The 25,434-nt window shown below is 36.8% G+C and overlaps 1 protein-coding gene across 1 annotated transcript in view; it reads left to right on the top strand.

Moving 5' to 3' along the window:
• Positions 1 to 3,204: 3,204 nt before the first annotated feature.
• Positions 3,205 to 25,434, top strand: part of LOC123564547 (uncharacterized) — a 136,954-nt gene continuing 114,724 nt past the window's right edge. Inside the window, exons 1-6 of the mRNA XM_053516533.1 lie at positions 3,205 to 3,478; positions 13,977 to 14,030; positions 15,803 to 15,848; positions 18,895 to 19,097; positions 19,425 to 19,542; positions 20,089 to 20,211. Coding sequence (XP_053372508.1) covers positions 3,308 to 3,478; positions 13,977 to 14,030; positions 15,803 to 15,848; positions 18,895 to 19,097; positions 19,425 to 19,542; positions 20,089 to 20,211 — 715 coding nt within the window. The 5' untranslated portion in view covers positions 3,205 to 3,307. The remainder of the gene's footprint in view (positions 3,479 to 13,976; positions 14,031 to 15,802; positions 15,849 to 18,894; positions 19,098 to 19,424; positions 19,543 to 20,088; positions 20,212 to 25,434) is intronic.

Here is a 25,434-nt window from a genome sequence, read left to right as displayed (position 1 = left end):
CTTCAAATGACTTTTTCCCTTTAACTCCTTGCAGATCTTCGTTTAACTTGGTTTGTAGCATCCTTGTAAGGGCCTCTGAAATTATGTTCAGATGGAAGCATTTACCTTTGTATGCCCCCCATTGAAGGAGTGGTATATTGTTTTGCAGATGTCTGTCAGTATATCGGCCAGTCGGTCCGTAGACCAATGGGTTTCTGGATGATAACTCAATAATGCTTGGGCCTAGGATCACGAAAGTTGACAGGGAGGTTGATTATGACCGGCAGATTACCCCTATTTATTTTGAGGTCAAAGGTCAAGGTCACAGTGACCCGGAACAGTTAAACTGTTTGGTGTAAAGGTCAAGGTCACAGTGTATAGAATGGGGAAAAGTTTATAAAGTGTTTGACTGATGCTCATTGTAACTGTTAAATGATCATTATTTAAGTGATCATAATGCCTGTAGTAGATATCTGAGCTGCCAGTCCTGTAAGGAAGTGCAGGTTTGATTCCCAGGTAAGGTAAATGTTTTCTTTGATGATTTTCTGGGGACTACAAATCTGAAGTCATTCATAATCTGAACATTGTGTTAAATAACTGAAATACTGTTGTAATGCAGCATAAAACCTTACGAAACTATATGCAAACACATGATTCTTCAGTGAAGGTTTCTTGTTTGAATAAGGTTATTTCTTATCATGTGTTTTTTCTTCTTCACCGAGTCACCATCTATGGCTATATTTCTTATCATGTGTTTTTTCTTCTTCTACGAGTCACCATCTATGGCTATATTTCTTATCATGCGTTTTTTCTTCTTCTACGAGTCACCATCTGTGGCTATATTTCTTATCATGTGTTTTTTCTTCTTCTACGAGTCACCATCTGTGGCTATATTTCTTATTAGCAGCTCACCTGAGCCAAAGGCTCATGGTGAGCTTCTGTGACCGCTCAATGTCAGTCGAGCGTCGTCTGTCGTCAGTCGTCCGTCTGTCAACATTTTCTAAAAAAATCTTCTTCTTGAAAACCACTGAGCAGAATTACACCAAACTTCACAGGAATGATCCTTGGGTGGTCGCCTTTCAAAATTTTTCAAAGAATTTAATTCCATGCAGAACTCTGGTTGCCATGGCAACCGAAAGGAAAAACTTTAAAAATCTTCTTGTCTAAAACCGCAAGGCGTAGAGCCTTGATATTTTGCATGTCACATCATCTTATGGTCCTCTGTCAAGATTGTTCAAATTATGCCCCTGGGGTGAAAAGAGGCCCCGCCCCGGGGGGCACACATTTTACATAGACATCTCAACTTATTTAGTAAGAAACTTCAAAAATCTTCTTGTCTAAAACCACATGACCTAGGCCTTTGATATTTTGTTTGTAGCATTGCCTTGTGGTCCTCTACCAACATTGTTCAAATTATGTCCCTGTGGTAAAAAGAGGCCCTGCCCTGGGGGGTCTCATGTTTTACATAGACTTTTATAGGAAAAAAAAAAAAATTTCTTGCCTGAAACTACAAGGCCTAGGCTTTTGATATTAAGTATGTTGCCTTTCCTAGTGTTTCTCTACCAAAATTGTTCAAATTATGTCCCTAGGGTGAAAAGAGGCCCTGCCCTGGGGGTACCAAGTTTAACATTGACAGGCCTAGGCATTTGATATTTGGTGTGTAACATTGCCTGGTGGATCTCTACCAAGTTTGTTCAAATTATGCCCCTGGGGTGAAAAGAGGCCCCACCCTGGGGGTCACTTGTTATAATTATGAGTTATATAAGAAAAAATACTTGAAAAATTATCAGGTCATATTTCCTAGACTGTTTAATTATAATTACCTGATGACTGATTGGGATGCGATTTGGGATCACTTGACTGTGACCTTGACCTACTGACCTACTTTCTTGTTAGCTCATCTGTCATGAAGTGACAAGTTGAGCTATTGTGACCGCTTGATGTCCGTCATGAGTCGTCTGTCGTGCGTCGTCTGTCGTGCGTCGTGCGTCAACAATTTCTAAAAGAATCTTCTTCTTGAAAACCACTGGGCAGAATTACACCAAACTTCACAGGAATGATCCTTGGGTGGCTCCCTTTCAAAATTATTCAAATAATTGAATTCCTTGCAGAACTATGGTTGCCATGGCAACCAAAAGGAAAAACTTTTAAAATCTTCTTGTCCAAAACCACAGGGCCTAGGGCTTTGATATCTGGTGTGTTGCATCATCTAGTGGTCCTCTACCAAAATTGTTCAAATTATCCCCCTAGGGTCAAATTTGGCCCCGCCCCGGGGGTCACATGGTTTATATAGACTTATATAGGGAAAACTTTGAAAATCTTCTTGTATAAAACCACATGGCCTAGGGCTTTGATATTTGGTATGTTGCGTCATCTAGTGGTCCTCTACCAAGATTTTTCAAATTATCCCCCTAGGGTCAAATATGGCCCCGCCCGGGGGGTCCCAAGTTTTACATAGACATATAGGAAAAAAGTTTAAAAGACCTTTGATATTTGGTTTGTAGCATTGTCTTATGGTCCTCAACCAAAATTGTTCAAATTGTACCCCTTGGGTGAAAAGAGGCCCTGCCCTGGGGGTCCCAAGTTTTATGTAGACTTATATAGGAAAAAGCTTTAAAAATCTTGTCTGAAACCATACGACCTAGGCTTTTGATATTTGGTATGATGCATTGTCTAGTAGTCCTCTACCAAAATTGTTCAAATTATGCCCCTGGGGTTAAAAGAGGCCCCACCCTGTGGTCACTTTGTTATTATGTGAGTTATATATGAAAAATACTTAAAAAATCATCTAAATATTATGGTTAAATGGTGGAGACAAAATTCAAGCACAAACCTTCAATTAGGCGTCTGACTCTCAGTCTGTGGTCAGGTGTGCTTTTCTTTGCCAGAGCACATCCCCAGGCACCTGTATACTGTTGTGAAGAAGTACTGGATTCTTTTACATAAAAGCATCAGTTGTACTGCCTTCTTTTATTTCAGACCTGTGTCCAGAAGTAGTGAATGAGTTACTGTGAAATACCATGCAGGATGAAATATTTCATGACTGAGGTCACATGATCCCTGATCATCCCAGCTGTACGGTTTGAAACACTTTATATTTAATAATTGAGGTGAGACTATTTGCAGATGACCGAGATGCACAGTTTAATGCTTTTGCCTTTATCAATGGAATTATCTAATTTTATCTAAAATTGTGTCACGTACTGTCACTTTAAGACAATGGTCTTATCTCTCTGTTCCCCGGATGCCACTCGAGTTATGGAGATAAACACAAGATGAACTAGCGCAATGCCTTAGAGCAAGCTCAAAATGAAATCGCTAAAAAGATATGGCATCTAGTTTAAGAAAATGGACAATTCCCACAGTGTATATATGGATTCATATGTTTTTATTTTTAGATTGTATGGTATGTAATGTTAGTGGATTCAGCTCCTATCCTAACTCAACTCAATCAACATTATGTGCAGCTCAGTGTGAAGCCCTATGTCTGGATGGAGTGGTAACTATTCATTTTGTTTGTCTTAAGTATACATTTATCAACCTTGTTTGTCTGAGTGTACATCATTTACTTTGTCTTTAGTGTACAGTCAAATTATTCTAGAAAGTAACTGATGCTTTTAATAACAAAATGATGAGAAGGATTTCAAAAGAATTATTTTTTGATTATGAAAAAAAAAAGATTTAAGTGTCTTTTTTACTGCCCTTAACTATTCATTTTGTTTGTCTTAAGTATACATTTTTCAACCTTGTTTGTCTTGAGTGTACATCATTTACTTGGTCTTTAGTGTACAGGCAAAATATTCTAGGAAGTAACTGATGCTTTAATAAAATGATGAGAAGTATTTCAAAAGAATTACTTTTTGATTATGAAAAAAAAAGATTTAAGTGTCTTTTTTACTGCCCTTAACTATTCATTTTGTTTGTCTTAAGTATACATTTATCAACCTTGTTTGTCTCGAATGTACATCATTTACTTTGTCTTTAGTGTACAGTCAAATTATTCTAGAAAGTAACTGATGCTTTAGTAACAAAATGATGAGAAGTATTTCAAAAGAATTACTTTTTGATTATGAAAAAAAAAAGATTTAAGTGTCTATTTTTACTGTCCTTAAAACTCATTTTTTCATGTGTGTCTTAATACTGATTATGACTAAAGTTTTGTTTTGATTAAGGGATCAATATAGAAAAACAAACAGGTTTAAATTACAGCCAGACCTGTCTGTAAAGACTGTCCTTAGGAAAATAAAAAAAATATGGTCTTTGTAAACAGGTGATCTGTCAGCATGGATACATATACACTATTTCTGGTTGAAAAGAAAAGAAAATATGTTTTTTTTTTGGTAAACAGATTGTAAGTGGTGGCCCTTATTTGGAGATAGGTCTTTAACATATGTTTGACCATATTTGTTTTGTTTCTTTCCATATGTAACGGAAAAACAGCCCCAGTAATATCTCTTCAGAAAATAAGTAAACTATGTACTGATTGGTTAAATATTACATCATTTTTAGCTCGACTTTTCAGCATCGCCTTGGGTTAAGGTTAATGATAAAGTCAAATATGTCTGTTACTATCAAAGCTTTTGACTTGAAACTTAAAAAAGTTATTTACTGTCAAAGTCTACACAAAGAGAAACAATCCCCATAACTCTGTTTGAATTTTGACAGAGTTATGCCCCTTTTAACTTAAGAATTTTTTGCCGTCATTAATATGACTGAAAAATTGTTGAAAAAGACGTTAAACCTAAACACACGTAAGAATTTTTTGGTTAAAGTTTTTGATAAAGTTAAATATCTCTGTTACTATCAAAGCTTTTGACTTAAAACTTAAATTAGTTATTTAAGAAATAATATATCTCATCCAATGATTTGTCGTTGAATAAATCATTGTTTGGAGTTCAGATACGAAGGAATCATATCACGAGGGTGCAGCCGAGTGATATAATAATACGCATGTGAACGACAAACAATGATTTATTCAAGAGCAGATCACTGAATGAGATATATTATTTCGATTCTAACACGTTACCAAGGATTTTTAAGTACATCCTTGGCAACTTTCATTAAATATTTGCCCGTTTTCAGTCGGTTTCTTTTCCAGCGCGCCGCTATGCCGTTTGACGCCATGACGTAATAATTGTGACGTCAGAACAGTGATTTGTTGTATAATAATTCACTGTTTTCTGCCTTCTTTGTTTAATAGGAAAATGAATCAGATCGTGTTAGAATTACTATCAAAGTCTACACTAAGAGAAACAATCCCTATAACTGTTTGAATTTTGACAGAGTTATGCCCCATTTTAACTTAGAATTTTTTGGCTAAAGTTTTTACTGGCAAAGCTCTAATTCAGCGTCAAGCACTGAGAAAAGTCAAGCGTGCTGTGTTACGGACAGCTCTTCTTTTAATTGATTCTGTCACCTGCAAGCTTTTCTTGCTAACATCCTAGTTACTTGGTAGCTTCTTCACATTTGTTTCAGAAATAAGGACCACTGTCTGGCATTATTAAAGTCTGATAGACTGATCTCAGTCTTTACTTTTGTCAATTTTACTGTATTACGAATTTCCTTCATAGTTATAACGTGGTTAACTTTTTACTGCCAAATGATAATACATCCTGATTTTCAATAGATAGCATTTTACTAAATGGAAGTTGATTGAAAAATAAAACTATAATGAAAAAAAAACAAAAAACTTATTATAAGACTAGTACCTAGTGTAGCACGTCAGGCAACATTAAAGGAGAAAATGTTACTGTTTTTGAGGACTGAAACTTAATAATTTATGTCCTTTGATATCAAGTTTAATAAAGTAATTACAGGTAGCCTTTGAAAAAGCTCCACGATCACAAATATAAATGATACAACTTGAATGTGATAGACAATGATCCTAACCTTCACCTTAATATCTATGCATCCATACTATAGTTTTGGTTGCCATGTGCAAATATTTTTTAATAATATACATACTTCTTTTTAAACTCCATTAATATATGTGTCTTCAGGGTTATAAAGCTAGGTGATAGCATCAACATGCATTTTTGCCAAATTATGCCTCCTTTTGGACTTCCTGGTTTAAGTTTTGCATGCAAGTACATTATAGCTATTATTTAAAAGCAAATAGCTTTGAAACTTATTTTTTCTTTTTCTAGGCCAATAACCAACCTCAAAGGATCAAATCCCATAACTCTGACGTGTATTTTGGCCAAATTTTGCCCCCTTTTGGACTTAGAAAACCCTGGTAAATGTTTTGCATGTAAGTTACTATCTCCAAAACTAATGCAAATACTGGATTGAAACTCTTATAGATATTTTAACATTTAGGGTAATATTCCTGCTTCTGGGACAACAATTCGAATTGTCAAGCATTGGCTGTCTTACAGACAGCTGTAGTTATTCAGGTGAAAAAAAAATGTTATTTAATTTATGTAACAGTAACAAGTGAAGTAGGTATTAAATTTTTAAGGAGAAATATGTACTTGTTCTTTTGCAGAATAATATTACTCATTAAGTGACACAATATTTCTGCTGTAGAACTTGATTAGTGCATACAGTATTCATTAAATAATGTTTGTAGTGCTATTCATTCACGGGATATGAGGATATGAATGACACAAAAAGCAGATAATTTTGAAAGGGTAGAATGGTAAGATAAGGCTTCACTTGCCTTATGGGAGACTGACTAAGGTTTTTCACAAAATGTTGTAACAGAAAAGTTGGATCAAACATTAAGTACAAAACCTTTCCGGACTTTGATAGTAAAGTGGAGTGCTATATACACACCTTGTTATCAGCCATCAGTAAACCAGATGGTTAATTTCTCATCCTTGTTTTTGTTTGTCCTGTTTTTAGGGGTCAAGTATATGGCAGCTTTGTAGTATTTTTGCTTCCTACATCTATATTTTAGTATTTTATTTAAAAAAAGAAAATATATAGTTCCTTCAAAAGGATTGATCCGATGTAGGCGGTATTAGATTTTTAATTACAAGGTTATGTCCTTGCTGCATTCAGTACAAAGACAAAGTCAGTTGAGTCTCAAATTAGGTCAGCATATAGATTGGCACTATTTTCTATATACACATGTCAATGACAGCTGTGTGGAAATACTAATAAGGGTTAGCCCTTATCATGCTGAACATGATTTATTCTGCCTTTGCAACCAGTGTAGATCATGATCAGCCTGCACATCCATGCAGTCTGATCATGATCTGCACTGTTTGCCATTCAGTCTGTTTATTTTTGGTAAGCACCGCTTTTTACAGTTAATGGTACTGTCCTAATTGAAAGATGACAAGTTCAATATAGAAATTCAGCAGGGTAAGGGCTAACACTCTGTTAAGTAGTGTCTGTATGAGCTGACTGATCAGACAATTAGACAAATAGTAATTTAATTGTGATTTTACAAAAACATGCATTATCTTTTTAGCTCACTAGAGCACAGTATTCTCAAGATATGCTTTTGTGATAATTTGTTGTTCTGTTGTTTGTCGGTCATACGTCCTGATTTTGTTCAAATAACATCTCCTCTAAATGATGAAGTTTGACATCCATCTTCCTTGGATAGTCTTCATCCAAAGTTGTTCAAACAGTTCTGCTAGATTACACATAAAAGCACCAAAGCTAAAAACAGAAAGATTTTAAACAATTTCTTCCTAAAAATCACTATTCTGAATTAAGATAATTTACACAAATTGTCCTTGGGTAACTCTCAACTGGGATAGTTCAGATCATTAAAGTTTATCAGAAACGTGGCTCTAGGAAGGCTTGATCACTTATTCTCTATATGTACATTGCATGAACTTGTGAAATTCCAGCTGTAGTGGAAACTTTAAAAAGTCTTCCAGTCAAACTGCTGACACATTTTAAAATAATATCACAGAAATGTTCCTTGAGTGACTGTTTACCAATATTCTTGAAATTAATGTGATTTGTTTAAAAAAAATGGTCACCAGAGAGTGTGGTCACTTTTTCCAGTACTGTAATATCATTCAATTTCGTGGGCATGAAATTTCGTGGTTTTGGTCAAAATGGCAATTTCGTGGGGATATGAATTAGTGGATTTCAACCTTTGAACATAAATTGAATGGGAATTTTACTTGTTTGTTGGGATTAAATTTCGTGGATTGACTCAACCACGAAATCCACCAAAATTTGTCCCCCATGAATATTAATGATTTCACAGTATGTTAATAGTTTCAGAAGTTGCTAGCCCACTTTGAAAGTAATTGTTCCCTGTAATTACATCATCTTATTTTACCGACACTGTACACAAAATTTATGGGCTAGTTTCTGCCTCCCCACTTGTTTGGAGGGTGGGTGTGAGGCACTTAGATTTGCCTTTGTACAGGCATCTGTTCTTTTGTGTGTATCTTAAATTTTGAGTAATTTTGGCTTAGAGCGATCAAACATAGTTCACTATAAACAACCAGATTTATGGCCCGTGTTCAGTTTCATTTATCTTGTTTTCTTGATGATGTTTTGTAGTATCCCCTCCGACCCACCCCAGCTCTTGACCCTAATCCAAATTAATATAAAAGTCTGCTTAGTCTTGCACTGTTGACAGTTAATTCTAACATGGCCCAATTTATTTTCCTGTTAAACAAAGAAGACTGAAACTGTGTGTTATCATGCAACAATAAGTTTGTAGTCACAATTATTACATCATACCATCAAAAGGCATAGCAGCCTGCTGGAAAAGAAGACCACACAGAACAAGAAAGAATTTGGTGAATATCTTCAAATATAGATAATAATCCTTGATAATGTGTTAGAATTGAAAAAATATATCTTGAACAGTAATTTGCTCTTGAATAAAATCATTGTCATTCAGATGCATATCAAATCACTTGGGCTGCTCCTGCATGTTGGGACCAATGTCCTATGTATACATACAGTGACAGTAAGTGTTGAAACCAATGTCCTATGTATACATACAGTGACAGTAAGTGTTGGGACCAGTGTCCTATGTATACATACAGTGACAGTAAGTGTTGGGACCAGTGTCCTATGTATACATACAGTGACAGTAAGTGTTGGGACCAGTGTCCTATGTATACATACAGTGACAGTAAGTGTTGGGACCAGTGTCCTATGTATACATACAGTGACAGTAAGTGTTGGGACCAGTGTCCTATGTATACATACAGTGACAGTAAGTTTTGGGACCAATGTCCTATGTATACATACAGTGACAGTAAGGGTTTCGGACCAATGTCCTATGTATACATACAGTGACAGTAAGTGTTGGGATCAGTGTCCTGTGTATACATACAGTGACAGTAAGTGTTTGGACAGTAAGTGTTGGGATCAGTGTCCTGTGTATACATACAGTGACAGTAAGTGTTGGGACCAATGTCCTATGTATACATACAGTGACAGTAAGTGTTGGGACCAATGTCTTATGTATACATACAGTGACAGTAACTGTTGGGACCAATGTCCTATGTATACATACAGTGACAGTAAGTTTTGGGATCAGTGTCCTATGTATACATACAGTGACAGTATGTGTTTGGACCACTGTCCTATGTGTACATACAGTGACAGTAAGTTTTGGGATCAGTGTCCTAAGTATACATACAGTGACAGTATGTGCTGGAACCAGTGTCCTATGTATACATACAGTGACAGTACGTGTTGGGACCAATGTCCTATGTATACATATAGTGACAGTAAGTTTGGAACCAATGTCCTATGTATACATACAGTGACAGTAAGTGTTGGGACCAATGTCCTATGTATACATACAGTGACAATAAGTGTTGGGACCAGTGTCCTATGTATACATACAGTGACAGTAAGTGTTGGGACCAGTGTTCTATGTATACATACAGTGACAATAAGTGTTGGGACCAGTGTCCTATGTATACATACAGTGACAGTAAGTGTTGGGACCAGTGTCCTATGTATACATACAGTGACTGTAAGTGTTGGGACCAGTGTCCTACGTATACATACAGTGACAGTAAGTGTTGGGACCAGTGTCCTACGTATACATACAGTGACAGTAAGTTGTGGGATCAGTGTCCTGTGTATACATACAGTGACTGTAAGTGTTGGGACCAGTGTCCTATGTATACATACAGTGACAGTAAGTTGTGGGATCAGTGTCCTATGTATACATACAGTGACCATACGTGCTTGGACCAGTGTCCTATGTATACATACAGTGACAGTAAGTGTTGGGACCAATGTCCTATGTATACATACAGTGACAGTAAGTTGTGGGATCAGTGTCCTATGTATACATACAGTGACCATACGTGTTTGGACCAATGTCCTATGTATACATACAGTGACAGTAAGTGTTGGGACCAATGTCCTATGTATACATACAGTGACAGTAAGTTTTGGGACCAGTGTCCTATGTATACATACAGTGACCGTACGTGTTGGGACCAATGTCCTATGTATACATACAGTGACAGTAAGTTTTGGGACCAGTGTCCTGTGTATACATACAGTGACCGTACGTGTTTGGACCAGTGTCCTGTGTATACATACAGTGACAGTACGTGTTGGGACTAGTGTCCTACAGTAAGTGCTGGGACCAGTGTCCTATGTATACATACAGTGACAGTACATGTTGGGACCAGTGTCCTATGTATACATACAGTGACAGTAGGTGTTGGGACCAGTGTCCTAATTATACATACAGTGACAGTATGTGCTGGGACCAGTGTCCTATGTATACATACAGTGACAGTAAGTGTTGGGACCAGTGTCCTATGTATACATACAGTGACAGTACATGTTGGGACCAGTTTCCTATGTATACGTACAGTGACAGTACGTGTTGGGACCAGTGTCCTACAGTAAGTGCTGGGACCAGTGTCCTATGTATACATACAGCAACAGTAAGTGTTGGGACCAGTGTCCTATGTATACATACAGTGACAGAACATGTTGGGACCAGTGTCCTACGTATACATGTACATACAGTGACAGTAAGTGTTGGGACCAGTGTCCTATGGATTTTATACCTGTTTGAGCTGTAAAACTCAGATGTTACAAATTCTTAAATTGAAAGAAATTTCCAGTCTAACTAAATACAAAATGTACTTACTGTATACCTTAAATAAGTGGCCCCAGGGGCTAATTTATAAAAAATTATTCTAAGAAAATGTAGAGAATTCAATAGAAGACAATCATACAACTTCAAATCTTTTGGATCATGTTGATAGTTATCAATCAATACAAAAGTAAGATGATTATTTATTTAATAAATAATTTATAGCAAAAGTGTGCTTTAATGCTGTTTATGCACAATGGGCGGTTATATGTCGGGCCTAATAATTTTACGAGGGCGCAGCCCGAATGAAATTATTTGTACAACGTATTACCGCCCAAGTGTATAAATAGTGTTAAAAATGGTTCTGCTATAAATTATTTTGATTCTAATATACCCTTAATCTAAAACAGTAGATAAAATATAGTAGCGCTCCTTCTTGGCCGCAACAAAATTTTTGACGTCACTGCACGTTAACGCGACGACATTATAGTGTAAGAGTGTTTTAACAGAGACAAGCATATTAGAATAATAAATCATAATTAATCAATGATTTATCAGTATGAAAATAAGCTGATGGTCAATTAATCCTGAGTAATTTCAGAAACATCAGTTATATCCAGCATTGGCCAAAACAGTGTCATAGTTAGGTTTTAGATGATGAAGTCAACTGAACAGATATATAACACTATGTTTTTTGGTCTTGTTAAATGTCAGAATTTATGAACAAATGTCCTAAACAGCCATGTTATGGATTATTATGTCTCCCCCAGGAGACATATTGTTTTTGCCCTGTTCATCCGTCCGTCCGTCTGTACGTACGTCACACTTCATTTCCGAGCAATAACTGGAGAACCATTTGACCTAGAACCTTCAAACTTCATAGGGTTGTAGGGCTGCTATAGTAGACGACCCCTATTGTTTTTGGGGTCACTCCGTCAAAGGTCAAGGTTACAGGGGCCTGAACATTGAAAACCATTTCCGATCAATAACTAGAGAACCACTTGACCCAGAATGTTGAAACTTCATAGGATGATTGGTCATGAAGAGTAGATGACCCCTATTGATTTTGGGGTCACTCCGTCAAGGGTCAAGGTCACAGGGGCCTGAACATTGAAAACCATTTCCGATCAATAACTAGAGAACCACTTGACCCAGAATGTTGAAACTTCATAGGATGATTGGTCATGAAGAGTAGATGACCCCTATTGATTTTGGGGTCACTCCGTCAAAGGTCAAGGTCACAGGGGCCTGAACATTGAAAACCATTTCCGATCAATAACTAGAGAACCACGTGACCCAGAACGTTGAAACTTCATAGGATGATTGGCCATGAAGAGTAGATGACCCCTATTGATTTTGGGGTCACTCCATCAAAGGTCAAGGTCACAGGGGCCTGAACATTGAAAACCATTTCCGATCAATAACTAGAGAACCACTTGACCCAGAATGTTGAAACTTCATAGGATGATTGGTCATGAAGAGTAGATGACCCCTATTGATTTTGGGGTCACTCCATCAAAGGTCAAGGTCACAGAGGCCTGAAAATGGAAAACCATTTCCGATCAATAACTAGAGAACCACTTGACCCAGAATGTTGAAACTTCATAGGATGATTGGCCATGAAGAGTAGATGACCCATATTGATTTTGGGGTCACTCCGTCAAAGGTCAAGGTCACAGGGGCCTGAACATTGAAAACCATTTCCGATCAATAACTAGAGAACCACTTGACCCAGAATGTTGAAACTTCATAGGATGATTGGTCATGAAGAGTAGATGACCCCTATTGATTTTGGGGTCACTCCATCAAAGGTCAAGGTCACAGGGGTTGAACATGGAAAATCATTTTCTGAGCAATAACTAGAGAACTTCTTGACCCAGAATGTTGAAACTTCATAGGATGATTGTGCATGCCAAGTAGATGACCCCTATCGATTTTGGGGTCACTCCATCAAAGGTCAAGGTCACAGGGGCCTGAACATGAAAATCATTTCCGAGCAATAACTAGAGAACTTCTTGACCCAGAATGTTGAAACTTCATAGGATGATTGTGCATGCAAAGTAGATGACCCCTATCGATTTTGGGGTCACTCCATTAAAGGTCAAGGTCACAGGGGCCTGAACATTGAAAACCATTTCCGATCAGTAACTTGAGAACCACTTGACCCAGAATGTTGAAACTAAATAGGATGGTTGGTCATGCAGAGAAGATGACCCCTTACGATTTTGGGGTCACTCTGTGAAAGGTCAAGGTCACAGGGGCCTGAACATTGAAAACCATTTCCGATCAATAACTTGAGACCCTCTCGACCCAGAATGTTGAAACTTCATAGGATGATTGTTCATGCAGAGTAGATGACCCATATTGTTTTTGGGGTCACTCCGTCAAAGGTCAAGGTCACAGGGGCCTGAACATTGAAAACCATTTCCGATAAATAACTAGAGAACCACTTGACCCAGAATGTTGATTCTTCATAGGATGATTGGTCATGAAGAGTAGATGACCCCTATTGATTTTGGGGTCACTCCGTCATTGGTCAAGGTCACAGTGGCCTGTTCATGTAAAATCATTTTTTGGAAATAACTTAAGAACCACTTGACCTACAATGTTGAAACTTAATAGGATGATTGGACATGCAGAGTAGATGACCCCTATTTATTTTGAGGTCACTTGATCAAAGTTCAAGGTCACAGGAGCCTGAACAGTGACTTGAGAACCACTAGGCCAAGAGTGTTGAAATTTAGTGGGATGACTGGACATGCCAAGTAGATGATCCCTATTGCAGCCAACCATCAGTGTCTCTTCGACTTTCGCTCCTGACCCCGTATTGACTTCTTGCCTATAGGACTTTGCATTGGGGGAGACATGCGCATTTTTACAAAAGCATTTTCTAGTTTATTCATGATTTGTCAAAGTCTTGGTTCATCAAAACATCTCTAGGTCAAAACTTTACAAATGAAATGTTCTAGTTCTTTATTTGTTTATTTTGTAGAAACACTGTGAACGGCAATGTACAGGTATTAAACACTGGATGACAGACTGTGATGTAAGCTCAAATTATATTTCTTGATACAAATATACTGTGCTTTAAAAGTTACATGTGAGTACAGTTTTCTGGTTTGCATTTTTTCTTCATCGGTCAGTATAATATTGTAAAAGTTAATATTGGCTGATGAGTTCAATTTTAATTTCAAATATTTGAAATTCTTCAGATAGTAGAGCTTTTGTTGTCACCCTTTCACCAACATAAGAGTCCTCATCCATGGCACAAGGGTTCATCATCATGAGATGACCTCACAGAATAAGTTACATAACTCTAGCTTTTATTTTGTCAAAAATAAGCCTCCTTTCTAACTTAGAAAATTTTATTAGAGTTTTGTTTGTAAGCAGGTTTCTCAAAGACTACTTGACCTAATGCTTTCAAACATTACACATTTCTTCAACATCATGAGTTGACCAGACAGGGCAAATTACATAACTCATACCTTTCATTTTGATAAACTATGGCCCTTTTTAACATAGACATTTTTTGAAAGTTTTGCATATAATCCTCAACACATGAGGTGACCTTACATGGCAAATTTCATAACAATGGTTTACATTTTGGCAAAATTATGCATCTTTCTGTTTTTAACAAATTTTGCTAATGCTTTTTAAATCTGGTATAAGATGAGGGTCTGCAAATAGTGGAGCGCACTGTCACTAGACAGCTCTTGTTATTGTAACTGTACTTAATTTTCTTTGAAAGCACTCTTGATGTGCCAGGTCAAGGACACATTGACCCTAACAGTGGTTTCTAATGGAGAATTTGACATAAGATTATTGAACCTCACAGCTAGGTTTCTCATGGTCAGTTTATAAATCTGTTAAGATATTGATGGTAGTAGGTGAAAGGTCAAGGTCAAACTGACCCTGTGCTTGAAATCAATTTCAAACAATAGCTAAGTAAATCCTGTTTGAAGCAGTCAGCCAGGAGAGCACCGTCTGGCTGCTTAAGGAAGGAAGGTGCTTAACACATGTTGAAAATAGGACAAAGGGTCCTTTTAACCTTTAGCCTGCTGGCGGCGAGTTATTCTGCCTTTGCGACCAGTGCAGGCTAATCATGGTATTCACTGTTCGCTATTCAGTCAGTAAATTTTCAGTAAACACCCCTTCAAATAATAAATGGTATTGCCTAAATTGAGTGATGGACCAGCCCATTTTAGAAATTTAGCAGGCTAAAGGTTAAGAAGTTATGCGACAGGCTGCTTAAAGCATGTTGTGGCTGCTTAATATACACAACTTAACGAAAGTAAGTAGATGAACTCTTTGTTAGGGGTCAAGGTCACATTGACACTTGAAAATGATTTCTGATCAATAGATAAAGAACACTTTGGCCTTAGAACATTAAACTTTCTATGCACATGTGGCTAATATGTATTGATTTTTCGGTCAAAACTCTATACTTTCAGCTCAAAGAAATTACCAACTAGCAAAGATGAAAGAGGGCTTTGCCCTCAGACTTTATTGTTACTATGGTATGGGATGAAATGTTGTGTTATTTAATAGATACCTAATTTGTGACTATGCTGTTCTGTGTGGATGTGTGTGTGGGGGGTGGGGGGAGGCAGGCAGGAAAGGCATATAAGTGTTTTAAATTATAGTTGTATTCTTTTCATCTTTCTTTTTTATGAAAAAAAAAAACAAAACAAATGCCTTGCAATGTTTTCAAAAACACCTGAAAATCAGAATTTCTAACAATTTTGTCAAACTGTTGTCTAAATATGTCTGAATGTTCTGTCAATATGTAATTTCACATAAATTTGTTTTAAATTTCAGAGACCAAACTGTACAAGTTCATGTTCTGTTTTGTATACACATCACTGTAAGTGCTCTTACATTTTCTGTAGGTTTAACCCTTACAGAAGAAAAAGGCCTGCTGCGTACTCTTGCTGTGTACATACAGCGTATATGATGCGTACATGATGTGTACTGAAATCAAGGGCTTTAAATAGTATGCAGGATATACACCGCACATACACCGATAGTACGTTTGTAGTACACTTTTGACATGCAAATGAGCTCTGCCGCGTACTACTTGCTGCGTACATGCTGTGGACTACATAGTACACAGGATGTACGCTGGAGGAATTTAGTATGCGTGCAATTGTACGCAGCATGTACGCGGCACATACACTTTTCACATGCAAATGAGCCTGCGGTGTACTACCCCTGCGGCGTACATGCTGTGTACTCCTGCGGCGTACATTCTGTGTACTCCTGGCCCGAGTCCTGCGGCGTACATGCTGTGTACTCCTGCATGCTGTGTACTCCTGCTGCATACATGCTGTGTACTCTTGTGGCGAAACTGCTGTGATAATGTAAATTCCTTACCCCACCAACTTCCTTATGCAAATGCTGATCATTTGGACAGAAAAAAACAGAAAAAAGATAAGTGACATGCATCAATAAGTATTTACCCTTACCAAAATAATGTAGATTGATGTTATCAAATAAATTAGTATGCTTTTCTTCATCCACTTTTCAATGAAATAAATCAATTTTTGTAGCATGTAATTTGGTAAACATCTGAAGAAAATGGCGTAACTGCATCAAGGGGAAACAACTTTAATGCAACTAAATATAAGTGTTATAAATTTCGAAGTATCTGCGGTGTACATGCAGTGTACTATTTTCTTGTACAAGTCCCTCCTGCGTACATGCAGTGTACTCCTTAAATTTTCAGAGTCTGTGCTGCGTACTTGAAGTGTACTACTGACCTCCTGCGTACATGCTGTGTACTCGTTGAAATAGTACGCGGCATGTACGCGGCATGCAGTGTATGTAAAATGTACTCCTCTGGCGTACTACTGTGTTCGCGGCATATACACAGCAAATACGCAGCATGTACGCCACAGAGGCTTGCTTCTGTAAGGGAATGGCTGCATTAAAAGAAAAGCTCTTAATTGTTTAGCTTAACTATGCAAGGTGTGCTATTGTGATCACCCTGTGTCCGTTGTCCATTTAGGTTGGACTGTCCTGTGTCATAAACAGTTTGGCAGTTAACTCTCTAAAAGTCATAAATTTAGCCCAGTCTTAATGAAACTTGGTCAGAATCTTACCTTCAATAAAATGTGGGATGAGTTTGTAACTGGGTCATCTGGGGTCAAAAACTAGGTCGCTTGGTCAATATATAGGAAAACATTGTGACACTCAAGAAGCTACTTCATCTTTATGCAACTGTTATTTGTTAGAATGTTTGTCTGCATGAAGTCTGTATCAAGTTCAGAACTGTGTTACCAGAGGTCAAAAAGTAGATCACTAGTTAAATCATCAAAAACCTTGTTAATAGTCTAGAGACCAAATCTTGATTTTATGAAAGCTTTGTCAGAGTGTTTGTCTCTGTGAATCCTAAGTCAATTTCAAAATAAGGTTACCTGAGGTCAAAATTTAGGTCACTTGGTCAAATCAGAGAAAAAAGCACTCTAGAAGCCACATTTTCTGTTTAATCTCCTTAAAACTTAGAATGTTTGTCTCTATGAAGTCTAGTTTCAGTTTAAAACCGAGTTACAGTTTTGTCAGAATGTTTGTTTATATAAAATCTAGGTCAGATTTAAAAGAAGTGGAGACTATGAGGTTAAAAAAATATTTTACAAGGTCAAATCTTATAAAAAAAATGGTTGATGATTACCAAATTCACATAAGACATGGTCTAAATGTTTTTTCTCTATGAAGTCAATGCCAAATTAGGTACTATGATATCAGGGGTAAGAACCACAGGCACGGGTCCAGTGTACATTTTTTGTTTAATATAATTTTTTTCAAACAAATCTACTTTATATATGTTAGTCAAATGAAAAAAAAAGTCGGTGGCAAAAAATCCGGTAATAGTGTCATATACATTGAAAAGGTGAACTATGCGAGCGTAACGCTATGGGAAGCAACTCGGCAAACTTGTGGAACATTTCAAAATCGGAGTTTATACACTTGCAGTCACTACCTGCATGATTGCACCTTCGACACATCTTAAGCTATCCATAAATACTAAACTGACACCATAAATTGCTTTGAAATACACAGAACAAGTCTCTAGGAGCGAAATATTTCAAATATCCCCGGCGATTTCAGCTACCAAACGAAGTGATAAAAACCAGGAACACGTCCGCTATCCGGAATGAAATCACCGGGGATAACTGAAATATTTCGTTCGTAGAGACTTGTACTGTGTTTTTCAAAGCAATTTATGGGGCCAGTTTAGCATTTATGGAAGGCTTTAAATGTTTCAAAGGTGCGATCATGCAGGTAGTGGCTGCAAGTGTATAAACTCCGATTTTGAAATGTTCCACAAGTTTGCCGAGTTGCTTCCCATAACGTTACGCTCGCATAGTTCACCTTTTCAACGTATATGACACTATTACTGGATTTTTTGCCACCAACTTTTTTTTTTCATTTGACTAACATATATAAAGTATATTTGTGTGAAAAAAATTATATTAAACAAAAAATATACACTGGACCCGTGCTTGTGGTAAGAACTAGGTCAGGTGATTGAAACAGGGACATCAGGACCCCCTTGTGTAAGGTACTGAAGTCATTGAAGAAGAAAAAATGTGTCAGTACTGATGTGTGTGATTTCAATTGAGTGATAGTCAGTCACATGTGACAGGTGATAAATTTAATCTGTAGAAACCTTTTAATGTCACTGCTACATGCATAAAATTTTCATAGAGTTTTCACTGCGCTTAAGTTTTTTTAAGTTGTTTTTCAAATAATTTAGCTCTCACTCACTGAAACAGTCATTTCCGCGTATATGTTACACTGGAACTGTTTCAGATGATAACATTTACATGTTTTCAAGCATGGTAGTGACATTACCCAGGTAAGTGTGTCTGACATATATACTATTATTGTAGATTTATTTATTTTTACAGATCCAAACAGAGATCATCTTGTACATGTACCACATGTCTCCATTAACCGTACATCACCACGGAGTGTTGAGTTATCCTGGAATGTCCCGACACAGTTATCTCCAAGTTCATCATCATCTTCATATGCAACAATCTATATTGTAGAAGAAACCCATCCAGACCTGAAATGGTCCAGTGTTCGCTCTGTTGCAATTAAATCATGGGTATGACTGTTTTATTTACTCACTTCTCTACTTTTACAAAACAACACTGAATTGCAGTTGATAACTAATTGTGAACTTATTATGTCTCCCCTTCCATTGCCGTACTTATGTTATTTTCAGACAGGTTTTTACAGCTGTGTGACTGTCACATAATGATACAGATATACTCTATTTCTTTTTTTATATACAGCAATAATTTTCAAACAACTTGACACAAATATTTGCCATATTGAGATGAAATGCAATTTCCATCCATATGCATTAAAAGTTTAAAGTCAAACAGAGAAAAAAGGTAAAATAGTGTTAATAGGTAATTATTGTTTTCAGCTGAGAGGAACCAGTGTGAAGTTTGATCTAAGCAACATATGTAACACAGACAGTTACAGGGTGATGGCCATCAACGAGTTTGGGTCCATGGGTTTCAGTTCTGCTGTCAAAATACCAGGTAAATACTTGTCTTTACTCTCAGGTTTTTATTACTTTACATGAATAAATCTTCAGTAAAGATTTCTTGTGTACTTGTAAACGTATAGTTTTTAAAGAAAGATATTTGTCTGAAACATAAGTTGCATAGAATGTGACATTTTGTAAGTTAAAATAAAAGAAAGTTTACTAACACTTTTACTGATTCAGAGATCAAAATGCTACTTTGAACAGGTCATTGAATGACTTTGCTTATATGTGAAGTCTGTTATTCACTGATTTTCAAAGAAACACAGGTCATAGCATGTTATCATAATTACGTCGATAGTTCCAGAAAAAAATGGCTACCAAAGCTAAAAACAGAAAAAAAAGAAAACTATTTTCTTTCAAGCTTGATAATCGAAATACGTTATTTAGAATCCTTGCATCACATACTTTGTGGTTGCTGCAAATTAAAGATGTGACAGATACTTTTATGTGTGATTGCTTGCCTGAACAACTTTAATCCATCTTGCCTTTGTCCTTTCATTTTCTATAACTTAATTGTTGTTTTTTATAATTTCTGAAGCACTGATACCTGGACGAGTTCAGAATATAAACTACACTGGCAATGGCGTTTATTATTATGTAAACAAGAACAATAAGTCACAGTCACGATTCATGGCAATACTACAATGGGACCCTCCAGCAGGTCTGTAAAGTTATATTGAGGATATTCCATATGTCTTCTTATCTTTAAAGTTCATCTGGACTTACTAAGTATGAAGAAACTAGCAGCAAGTGTAGTTATGCATAGACTTATTCAACTTTTTAAAACACTTTTTCTGATTTGAAAGATTTAATTGTCAAATCGTCTGTTGTCATGGTAATAAATTGAACAAAACTGGTAATTGTAACTGAAAGAAGATATAGATATTCAGCTTTTTCAGGGTTAAACATAATCTTTTTAAAGTCTGGAAGGGCATTGGTGTAGGGGAAGAGCATCTGTCTCCTTACCTTGAGGTCATGGATTTGAATCTTGGTGAAAATGGACTTTTCAGAAAGACTAATAATATCTGTCATGTGTTTATGAATCGGATAGAAATATCCGTCCCGAGGGCACCTGCGCATTGGGCGGTAATGAGGCTTGCCGAATTACTGCCCATGCTCAGGTGGCCGAGGGACAGATATTTCCATCCGATTCGTAAACACATGACTGATATTTTTTCTTGCATATCGTATACATGTTAGCATTTTATTCTGGCAGATTATTTTTCTTGCATACCGTATTTTACAAATAACAAGTAGAAAAACTTTCTTTGTAGCACTCTTTCTTATAGTAGAGCGCGGGAAATTAACGTCCGTAAGCAGAAGTGACATCAGGATGTTTTGCGTTACGCATCATAACAAAGTTCCACTTTAGTTTCATCATTTGCAGCGTAACGTTATGTTCTTACGGAAAGCTAATGTATTTTGAATCGAGAAATATACTATAAGGAATGGAGAGAAACTATCAAGGTACCTGCTTTTTTCGTATTTTACATAAACAATATATTATCAGTGCATGAGCCACTAGTTGTCATTAACAGTACGAGAGTCATCTGGCATGCGGGGTGCCAGATGGGTTTTGCCGGCATGGGTAAAATCACCGGAAACGCCAGTCCGATGTGCAAGAATTGTGGTTACGTTCAAGTTCTGGTTAAAAGTCCATGATCCAGAAAGCAGTATTTTACTTAAAATTAGGCCATACCAAATTGATTAATAGTTCTTCGGAAAATTTTCCAAAAAAATGGGAGCGAGCGAGCAAATATTTTTTTATTTTTTTTGTCAGTTTTTATTTTTTCAGAGGCGGGTAGATTTTACATGGAGCGAGCGGGTATTTTTTTTTTTCCCAGCTTGGACCCTAGAAGAGGCGGTTATGATTATACATGAAGTTAACATTTCTTTAAGAATAACACAGAAATCAAACATTTACAGTGTGACTAACACATTAGATAGCTTATCTATATGTTTTAAAGACTAAATGAATGATTTTGCAAATAAATTCTTGCCAAAACTCACTGAATCACTTTGTTTTAAAATTTTGTATTTATAATTACTAAGGGATGAGTGTCTTATTTTTAATTTTGATTGTTCTACATTAATCTAAAGGTGTGCCCATTTAACGGCACAGGATGAGGAATATTTAAGACAAAACGGGCACCCGAGTGGAATAACATATCTTCTGAAACCCAGTTAGATGGCTTCGACACATGAGCAACTTTGTGCTCCTAGTGAAACTCCAAATGGTAGAGGTGAGGGGAAAGTAATAAATCACTTGACCAATGAGACCAAACGGAGTTGGGCACACAAATGCTTCGACACTGCTCGAATCCCATTGGAATAATTTCTTAACAGATCAGGCTAGCTTAAGTTTTTGTGGTAGAGGTTCATTTCAGTCAAAAATGATAACAGACGGACAAAGAATGATCCCAGTATGGCCGCTCTTAAAAGTGTTATTTGTTGTGCTTTGATTGACCCAGAAATTTTGAGTTGGGAAGGTCTATTTTTTCAGTTTCTTTCTTTAAATCAATTCACAGCCAGTTAATATACAAACAGGGAAAATTGGGGTTACAATACGACAGAAATTATTTTTAGCTCGACTATTCGAAGAATAGTCTAGCTATTCTACTCACCCTGGTGTCGGCGTCGACGTCGGCATCGGCGTCACACCTTGGTTAAGTTTTTGCATGCAAGTACATACAGCTATCATTTAAAGGCATATAGCTTTGAAACTTATTTATTCTTTTTCTAGGTCAATTACCAACCTCACTGGGTCAAGTTCCATAACTCTAACATGTATTTTGAGCAAATTATGCCCCCTTTTGGTCTTAGAAAATTCTGGTTAAAGTTTTACATGCAAGTTACTATCTCCAAAACTAATTGAAACTTCACATGTGTCTTCGGGGTTATAAAACTAGTTGATAGCACCAAGTCCCATAACTCTGACCTTCATTTTCGCCAAATTATGCCCCCTTTTGTACATAGAAAATTTTGGTTAAAGTTTTGCATGCAAGTACATACAGCTATTACTAAAAGACATATAGATTTGAAACTTGTTTTTTCTTTTTCTAGATCAATTACCTACCTCACTGGGTCAAGTCCCATAACTCTGACATGTATTTTGGCCAAATTATGCCCCCTTTTGGACTTAGAAAATTCTGGTTAAAGTTTTGCGTGCAAGTACATACAGCTATTACTAAAAGGCATATTGATTTGAAACTTATTTTTTCTTTTTCTAGATCAATTACCTACCTCACTGGGTCAAGTCCCATAACTCTGATATGTATTTTGAGCAAATTATGCCCCCTTTTGGACTAAGAAAATCCTGGTTAAAGTTTTAATTGCAAGTTACTATCTCCAAAACTAATGCAGATATTAAATTGAAACTTCACATGTGTCTTCGGGGTTATAAAACTAGTTGATAGAATCAAGTCCCATAACTCTGACATGTATTTTGGGCAAATTATGCCCCCTTTTGGACTTAGAAAATCCTGGTTAAAGTTTTGCGTGCAAGTACATACAGCTATTACCAAAAGGCATATAGCTTTGAAACTTATTTATTCTTTTTCTAGGTCAGTTACCAAGCTCACTGGGTCAAGTTCCATAACTCTTAACATGTATTTTGAGCAAATTATGCCCCCTTTTGGACTTTGAAAATTCTGGTTAAAGTTTTACATGCAAGTTACTATCTCCAAAACTAATGCAGATATGGAATTGAAACTTAACATGTTTCTTCGGGGTTATTAAACTAGTTGATAGTATCAAGTCCCATAACTCTGATATACATTTTGGTCAAATTATGTCCCATTTCGAACTTAAAACTCTTTCGATATTTAACATTTTGGGTAATAATTTCCTGCTTCTGTGACAATATTTCGAATGGTCGAGCTTGCCTGTCTTACGGACAGCTCTTGTAATATCTACACTACTTATTTGAAAAGCTAAATATTTTTTTAAATTGAATATATGCATTTTTAGCTCACCTGTCACATAGTGACAAGGTGAGCTTTTGTGATCACCCTTCGTCCGTCGTCAGTCCGTGCGTGCGTGCGTCAACAATTTCTTGTCTGCACGATAGTGGTTTCATTTATGATTTTATTTTAATCAAGCTTGCACACAACTTGTATCACCATAAGATCTCAGTTCCTTTCTTGAACTGGCCAGATCCCATTATGGGTTCCAGAGTTATGGCCCCTGAAAGGGCCAAAATTAGCTATTTTGACATTGTCTGCACAATAGCAGCTTTATTTATAATTTGATTTTTACCAAACTTGCACACAACTTGTATCACCATAAGATCTTGGTTCCTTTCTTGAACTGGCCAGATTCCATTATGGGTTCCAGAGTTATGGCCCCTGAAAGGGCCAGAATTAGCTATTTTGACCTTGTCTGCACAATAGCAGCTTCATTTATGATTTTATTTTAACCAAACTTGCACACAACTTGTATCACCATAAGATCTTGGTTCATTTCTTCAACTGGCGAAATTCCATTATGGGTTCCAGAGTTATGGCCCCTGAAAGGGCCAGAATTACCTATTTTGACCTTGTCTGCACAATAGCAGCTTCATTTATGATTTGAATTTAATCAAACTTGCACAAAACTTGTGTCACCATAAGATCTCGGTTCCTTTTTTAAACCGGCCAGATCCCTTAATGGGTTCCAGAGTTATGGCCCCTAATATAGCCAAAATTAGCTGTTTTGACCTTGTCTGCACAATAGCAGCTTCATTTATGAGTTGAGGTTAACCAAACTTGCACACAACTTGTATTACCACAAGATCTTGGTTCCTTTCTTGAACTGGACAGATTCCTTCATGGGTTCCAGAGTTATGGCCCCTGAAAGGTCCAAAATTGGCTATTTTGGCTTTTGCAGCCATATAGAGACTTCATTTATGGTTTTATTTGATACAAACTTCCAAAATATCTTCAACAACAATAAATCTTGGATTACATGACAAATCAGATGCAATTGTAGGTTCCAGAGTTATTTTATATTTGATTACCTCCCCTGATTGTAATCAAAATGGATTTATATCAGTAAGTACTTATAGGACTTATTTGAAATTTCATTATTGTCATTAGTTGGACTGAGCCAATCTGGGTAGATAACTATGGACTGATTTTATGTCAAATTACCTCCCTTTATTTCAAATTAAAATGGGTATATCTCCGTAACTAATGAAGATACTGATCTGAAATATCATTTATGTCAACAGATTTATTTGGCAGATCCTTCTTTTGTTCACTTACAATAATTTTTTTCTTATTACTTCCCTTTTACGTTACTATAAATAGCTTATTTTTAGTAACTTTTTTATTATTGGACATAGGGAAAAACCGAGACCACTTTTCTTTGGTACAACATGGATGGTACCTCCAATTTTTAGGTGTATTTTGACATATCTATACCTTGTAAGATTTTTTTTTTCTTTTTGGTTAAATTTCTTCCCTTTGTTGTTCCTGTCCTTTGGACTTAGATATTTGTTTTGAGGACCTTCTTGTCCTCAAGTGCAATGATAACAGGTGAGCGATATAGGGCCATCATAGCCCTCTTGTGATAGAATATCTGACTGCCGTACTAAAGAAGTTACGTTCAAAACGATTTGGGCCCGAGACAATTAATGTGATGGATCGGTCAGGATCTGTGAACAAACTTTTTATGCCCCCGAAGGGAGGCATATAGTTTTTGAACCGTCTGTCGGTCTGTCTGCAATTTTCGTATCTTTGTCATCCATGGATGGATTTTCAAATAACTTGGCATGAATGTGTACCACAGTAAGACGACGTGTCGCGCGCAAGACCCAGGTCTGTAGCTCAAAGGTCAAGGTCACACTTAGACGTTAAAGGTCATTTTTCATGATGGTGCATTGATGGGCGTGTCCGGTCCATAT

This window comes from Mercenaria mercenaria, chromosome 1 (genome assembly GCF_021730395.1).
Source record: "Mercenaria mercenaria strain notata chromosome 1, MADL_Memer_1, whole genome shotgun sequence".
Lineage (NCBI taxonomy): Eukaryota > Metazoa > Mollusca > Bivalvia > Venerida > Veneridae > Mercenaria > Mercenaria mercenaria.
The sequence above is the reverse complement of the archived record's forward strand: the minus strand, read 5'-3'. Positions and strand labels throughout refer to the sequence as shown.